The sequence below is a fragment of the Symphalangus syndactylus genome, chromosome 1 (genome assembly GCF_028878055.3).
Source record: "Symphalangus syndactylus isolate Jambi chromosome 1, NHGRI_mSymSyn1-v2.1_pri, whole genome shotgun sequence".
In the NCBI taxonomy this organism is placed as follows: domain Eukaryota; kingdom Metazoa; phylum Chordata; class Mammalia; order Primates; family Hylobatidae; genus Symphalangus; species Symphalangus syndactylus.
Genome location: NC_072423.2, coordinates 80,573,942 through 80,580,947, shown reverse-complemented (window position 1 = coordinate 80,580,947; position 7,006 = coordinate 80,573,942). Strand labels below are relative to the sequence as shown.

General features: G+C 44.9%; 1 protein-coding gene across 1 annotated transcript in view; it reads left to right on the top strand.

The window, feature by feature from the left end:
- Positions 1–977: 977 nt before the first annotated feature.
- The window catches only part of ZNF519 (zinc finger protein 519), a 28,403-nt gene continuing 22,374 nt past the window's right edge, over positions 978–7,006 (top strand). The window contains exon 1 of the mRNA XM_055239733.2: positions 978–1,178. Within this exon, the coding sequence (XP_055095708.1) occupies positions 1,176–1,178 (3 nt within the window). The 5' untranslated portion in view covers positions 978–1,175. The remainder of the gene's footprint in view (positions 1,179–7,006) is intronic.

Below are 7,006 nucleotides of genomic sequence, written 5' to 3'. Positions count from 1 at the left end.
GAGAGACCCCACTTCCAGCAGAAAACAGGTGTTCAGGCCTTCACCTTCCCTGAGATCAGAGCATCAGAGCCCTCCTGGCTGCTGGTTTGAAGTAAAATGTGCTGCAAACATAAAATACCGAGCGAGTTTAGAAGATTCAGATCCAAAATAATTATTTATAATTATTTGTTGACCACACATGCAAAATAATATTTTGGATATGGCTTAAACATTATTACAAACAATTTCACTTGTTTCTTTTTATTATTACTATTATTTTTGAGATGGAGTCTTGCTCTGTCACTCAGGCTGCAGTGCAGTGGCACAAACTCAGCTCACTGCAACCTCCACCTCCCGAGTTCAAGCGATTCTCCTGCCTCAGCCTCCCAAGCAGCTGGCATTACAGGCACCCGCCACCACGCCCGGCTAATTTTTGTATTTTTAGTAGAAAGGGCTTCATCATGTTAGCCAGAGTGGTCTCGAACTTCTGACCTCTGGCCTCTCAAAGTGCTGGGATTACAGGCGTGAGCCACCGTGCCCGGACTCTTTTTATTATTATTTTTGATCTGGCTAATAAAACGTTTAAAATTCACGATAGCTAATGTTTTATTTTTTAGAGGATTGCTTCTCTCTTGGAATCTCAGGTGTCCCACTCCAAAGACCAGCGGCCAGAAAGGTTATGAAATCTGAAATATTAAATAATTGTCATTATATTGTTTCCATTTGTGAACAACGTGTGTGTGTGTGTTTTATAAACGAACATAACCTTCCTAACGTTACACACCACAAGGCTAAAAAACGACCCCTGGACAGAGCCACGCGCAGCACAGACAGAAAGCCCTGCCTGAAAGTGACTGGAGCCAAGAGCCTGTCACTCTCGCCTCATTCAGTACAGTGTATGGTCGCATCTTCTGTCACTCAATGCCTGAGGGCGCGATGCCTGGAGTACCACCCAATCAGGGCGCTGGGGTGGGAACTGTCCAATCAGGCGCGCAGCCAGGGAGGAAGGGGCGGCTTCCGGAATCTGGCGCGGCCTTTGTCTCACTTCAGCCAGAGCGCGGGGTTAGGGCTGCATTTGCTCTGTGTCCTTTGCTCCGGAAGGCCTCGGTGATTCTGCTACTGCCTCCATCGCTCTGTGACCTGCTGGCATTGAATGATTTATTGCTAAGACTCCAGGACACCCCTGAAGCCGAGAAATGGTGAGTGTGGGGGCAGGGCATCCCGAGACTGGGGAGGGGGCTCCTTGGAACCTGCTGGACATAGCAGTGGCGGTACCTAGTCTGCGAGTCGAGTCCTCTGCAGCTCAGCCCTCAGTCCTCTCCGGTGCAGGGACTCCGGGCGTCCTGTCCCGTCCCTGCACGGCGGCTTTCTCCCCAGCCTGTAGCCCTCTTTGCGCAGCTTTGCGCCCGCATCCCTGCATCTTCCCCAGGTTGTGAGGTGATGAGGCGAAAGTCATTGGAAAGACGCCGACTCGGTCTTCCTGCGTGGAAGGAGCTGTGGTCCATGGGGTACCCCGTCCCTACCTTAACCTGTTCAGAATTAGACTGAGGCACCATTAAAACATAGGCAGCTTATATGAGTAAACAGTGATTAATTAATGGGACAGCGCTCAGCAATGGTTTGTGGTTTTGGGGCTACTAGAAGGTCTTGAAAGGCTTGTATAAAGTGTGTGAGGAAGCAAAGACAATTAAATAATTGGGTACAGTTATGTAGTCGCTTTATTTGGAGTGTCTGGGTGGAAATTTCGTGGTTATATAATCAGGGATTCATTGGAGGTTTGTAGTTGGTTAAGCTTGAATTTCGTTTCCTCCTAAGGTAGTAACTTAGAAAAAATGCATTTGAGTTAGATTTCTTTTTTTACATAGAGACCTAGACCACTAGAGCCACTTCACTCTAATTGATTGCTATTTAATTATTTTAACTTTAGTCAAAGACACTGGTTTTCTTCTGCATTTTCCAAATGTGTGGCAAGCAGGGTCTCACATCCAGTACTCTGTTCTGCCAGCCTAACCTGGCTTGAAGTAAAATCTTAAATTTCCGGTTTCTTGCTGACATTCCCCAAAGCCAACTTCTACCCTCCCATACATTATCAACTATTTTTGTCCTTTATTGCACATTTCAGAAACGGTATTTTAATTAATCACTTTTTCACAGAGCAGTGGATGGCAATTTGTAAAATACTTGTTTTCTACTTACAAATATTTCATATGAGAGAAAAGCAGAAAATAATCCCCTGGCACTCAACTGTAAAAAATCTTTCTGCTGTTTCTCCTTGTATCCTCTCTTAGCACAAACGCCTTATTAGGACATCTTGGGGTTGAGGTTTTCCTTGGGAAACTTTATGGGGCAATGTTTCCTTAGCCACACTTGGGCCTTTTTCTAGTCCTGAGTTTTAGAACTGTCTTGAGATGGCCCAAGATACAAACCAGAGCCATGTCTTTCGGGAGTTCTGGTGAATATCAGCCCTTTGGTAATCTTCCAGAGGACACACTGAGGGATGGGAGTGCAGCTTCTCAAAGGAGCAGCTGAATGCCCTGGGAGTGAGAGAAATATCCAGGCTTACCCTTCCTGTAAAAACAGAACCCCTTGGGATTTTAAGATTTTTTTTTCCCCCAACCCCAGTTTTCATTCCATGGAAACACATTGCTTGTCAGCCAATCAGATGCTGGTATTCAGAGAAAAAGATAGACTATTCCTGTCTTCTGAATTGTCTTATATTTGCGAAGGGAGAGAAACTAACCTGAAGGACAAGAAAATCCCACCCCAGGGAGGCAGTGCAAGAACCTGCAAAACAAAAAGCGGAGTGGGGCACAGTGCACTGTCTCCTGGGAGGGTGGGCATTGAGCACTTCAGTGAGGAGTATGGTGGGGGGTGGCGGTGAGAGAAAGTCCCAAGGGATAAGGTGGCCTGATTTGACACTTGAGTCAGATGTCCCTGTTCCAGAAAGCACTGCCACTCCCTGAGTTTGTCCCCCTGTATAGATTTGTTCACTTATTTCAACTTCGGTTTTTTTAATTAACTGTAAATTGGATCTCAAAGGATAGGCAGAAAACTTTTAAAAAAAGTTGGAAAGAGCAAATAAGATTGGAAGGAAGGTGAGAGAGGGTGGGCAGAATGAAGGGTGGCAAAATCATATTCTAAATCAGAGAGTGTTCATCCCTGAAATCACCTTGTTCTTAGGAGGTTAATAAAGAGAGATTGAATGTTGAATCAGGCTGAGAATAGTTCAAAGTTCAGGGATCTGAACAAATAGGCTTTTTTTTTTTTGACCGCCGAAGATGAAATTTTTCAGCCAATTGTTTATGAGAAAAAAATGGAACTATGCGGTCCGTGTCTGACTCTGTGATAGGTTTTTTTTTTTTTTTTAAAAAAGTATTATTGAAGTCATAATGGGAAGGTTGTTTATTTTTATTTTTTATTTTTTTTCCTTGAGACGGAGTCTTGCTCTGTCGCCCAGGCTGGAGTGCAGTGGCAGGATCTTGGCTCACTGCAAGCTCCACCTCCCGGGTTCACAGCATTCTCCTGCCTCAGCCTCCTGAGTAGCTGGGACTATAGGCGCCCACCACCACGCCCGGCTAATTTTTTTTATTTTTAGTAGAGACAGGGTTTCACCGTGTTAGCCAGGATGGTTTCAATCTCCTGACCTCGTGATCCGCTGCCTTGGCCTCCCAAAGTGCTGGGATTGCAGGCGTGAGCCATCGCGCCCGGCCGGTGTTTCTTTTTAGTAGAATTACCTACCTGCCCCAACTTTCACCACCACTTTTTCTTGCCCTATACATCTCTTCCATGTGGCTGTTCCTGAGCTGCATCTTCAATAATAAACTGGTATATGTAAGTACAATGCTTTGCTGAGTTCTGTGAATAGTTCTGTCGAATTATTGAGCTTGAGAAGGGGAATGTGGAAGCCCTTGATTTGTAGGAAGTAGTTGAGAAATAAAGTGGGTATTCAGCGGCATGTGCCTGGCATCAGCAGTGGGGACAGTGTTATGGGACTTAGCCCTGAACTTGTGGGATCTATGTTGTTGGACAGCTAGTTGGTGTTGGATGATTGGTTGGTGTTCGGCAAACTCCTCATGTTTTGTGTCAGAAGAAAGACATCACTGGGGCCTGGTCTACAAGGAGAGTCCAGGTGTCTGAGGGAAGTGAGGCTTTGTTCTGCACACAGGCTTGTTGTCACCCTGTGCGTTGTCCTGTAATTCCAGGTCCCCTCCTAATGTGAGAGGGAAGGAGAGCTTAGAGTGAAGGAGCTCTGAGAACCTATTCCCTCCCCCTGACCCTGCTGCCAGCCCCCACATGCTTCTAACCCACTCCTGAACATACCCACTAAAAATTGATCTGGCCACACTCCTCCCACGACAAGGTTTTACCCTCAGGAAGTGTGCTCACAACAGCTTGCCTCCTAGAGTTTTCTGCCAAGAACATACACAGGTGCCTAGAAGACTCCTGGCTTATCTCAACTCTAGACACTGACTCTCTATCGGGAACCTGTTTTTTTCACCAACCCAGGTTTCTTGGACTACCTGATCATAATCTCTTCTGATTGTATGAACACAGGAATAAGTCAGAGCATAGCGCTGCCCGAGCCTGTATCTGTAGCACAAACCAGTTCCTTAATCAGTTCTGCCCTGCATCCCCACGCATAGTTCTTGATGGCATCTTTCTCTTTTCTGCTTTTTTCTTCCCCACAAATCCTCTTTCATGTGTACAAAATAATAATAAATTATTTCCTTTAAACATTACCAATTAGAAAACCAAGATGACATCCCAAATTATAATAAGCTGTGTATGACAAATGGTAAACTTGAGAACTAATTATGTTGACCTTTCTCTGCAATCTCTTAGTATATGCACATCACATTTTAGTTTAATTATATAACAAAACAGTTCTCGTGCTGTTCTGTTATGGTGGAGAGTTTTTTTTTTTTTTTTTTTTTTTTTTTTTGAGACAGAGTCTCGCTGTGTCGCCCAGGCTGGAGTGCAGTGGTGTGATCTCGACTCACTGCAAGCTCTGCCTCCCAGGTTCATGCCATTCTCCTGCCTCAGCCTCCCAAGTAGCTGGGACTACAGGCGCCCACCACCACGCCTGGCTAATTTTTTTTTTGTATTTTTAGTAGAGACGGGGTTTCACCGTGTTCGCCAGGATGGTCTCGATCTCCTGACCTCGTGATCTGCCTGTCTCGGCCTCCCAGAGTGCTGGGATTACAGGCGTGAGCCACCGCGCCCGGCCAGTGGAGAGTTTTTTAGGGTCGGAAATGAGTTTGCTTTCAGTTACATTTTCCACACTGTCCAGCATTACTACATGTTATACACAAGGTGCCCACCAGGCTTCACTTTAGAGGGAAATTTCTTTCTCAGGATTCCAGTCACAACCCACAATTGTGCAGCAAAGTGCCCCCCAAATCTTCAAACAGAATGGTCTCTCTTTGGAATCTACAGTCCCTTCTAGAGCAGGTAGAGTAGATTTTTACAAAAATAACTTTTCAGGACAGCAGTCAAGTATTCCACCTCTGTTAGTGCTCCTGGCATCTTCACATCTGACACTGATTCAGAGATCATGGGGCCCATAAACCCAATCAGGATCACACATGTGCATTAATTAAACCTGAAAACTTCAACTCCCTCCCACCTCCCCTTGCCAAATGCCCACAAATGTGCCACCGCCCACCAGCTCTTCAAGACCTAAATGTGCAGCTCCAGATTCTGAATTTATGTCCTGGGATTTGAGAGAAGAAAAGGTGTTGAAGGAGCCTTCATGAGAGGATCTTTCCTCTGGTTTTACTCTGCTTGCTGTAACCCCCAAGAATGCAGAGGCACATTGATCCCACCTAGAATCTGCACATAAAAGCTGGCCTCTACCTAGGATTCACAAGACAGGGCCAGACTTTGGGTTGAAGACGTACAGAAAACTCACAGAAGACATTTTCTGCATCATGAGAGGTCAACATAGACATCTTAAGTGTCAATTTCAGAGTGGTGCCCTTTGAGTTTTCCACATCTTGTCCAGTGACCTGCTGCAGCTCTGTGAGAGGCTTCTGGTGTCAACAGAATCCTGTAAGTTAAGCACCTTAGCAGTGGGAGGTCAGAGCTACAAAGTAACCAGAGCCATAATCACAACTGTGCCTCCCTATAAACTGTTAGTGGAGTAGAGTATTTTTGTTCTTCCCCTTACCTCAGACTTAGCTGGTCAGGGACAGAGGATATTACAGCTAGATTCGGGATCTGTCGCTCCACCAGGGCAGAACCATTTTCTATAATATTTGCACCCCACAGAGCCTGAGTGTCTCCTGCCTGGATCATTATGAAGGCATCAGCCCATAGTCACTGGGGACACTCTCACCAGCACCTGTGAATTTTGGAGACATTTGAGGATGTCTTGTGCAAATTGGGGTCAGTCTGACTACAAGGTTTAATTCTGCCCCCGTTTTAGAGGAAGAGAAATGTCTCATCCAGGGTTTGTTCCTCCTCCCATGGAAATAATTTCCTTGATTTGTACCCAGATGGGAGTTGCCTCAGTTTTCTGGTTCTTTGGTGAAAAATGAGGAGATCTGGAGACTCAAACTGGTCAATAAGCTAATTGCTTCTATTTCATATGTCATTAGAAAAAGAGATGAAGCAGTCATGGTCCCTACCATGAAGGAACTTGCAATCTAGAGCACATGAATAAGAGGTTGAATTCAGCATCGTGTGTTAAGCACAAAGATGGAAGGTGTAGAGGAAACTTAAGCTTCATTTGGATCACATCCCTTATTTTGAGTTTTGATGCCACCAACTGAAGGTCTGTGCATGGACAGAAGAGAAGTTATTATTTGTATTGTTTTTACCTTGCTAAGAATAAATATTTAGCTTCTAATATAATTGCTGTATGAAAACGTAAGGGTTTTGGTTAGATTCCTTCTTATCGTATGTTACAAAATAGGGAAGTGGCTAAAATAGATTAAAATTGCACAAACTCTGAAAATCAAATTTCTCTTGGTCAGGCTTAGAAAAGACAAAACTGAAAATTCTTAGCGGCATGGAGATTTGTCCC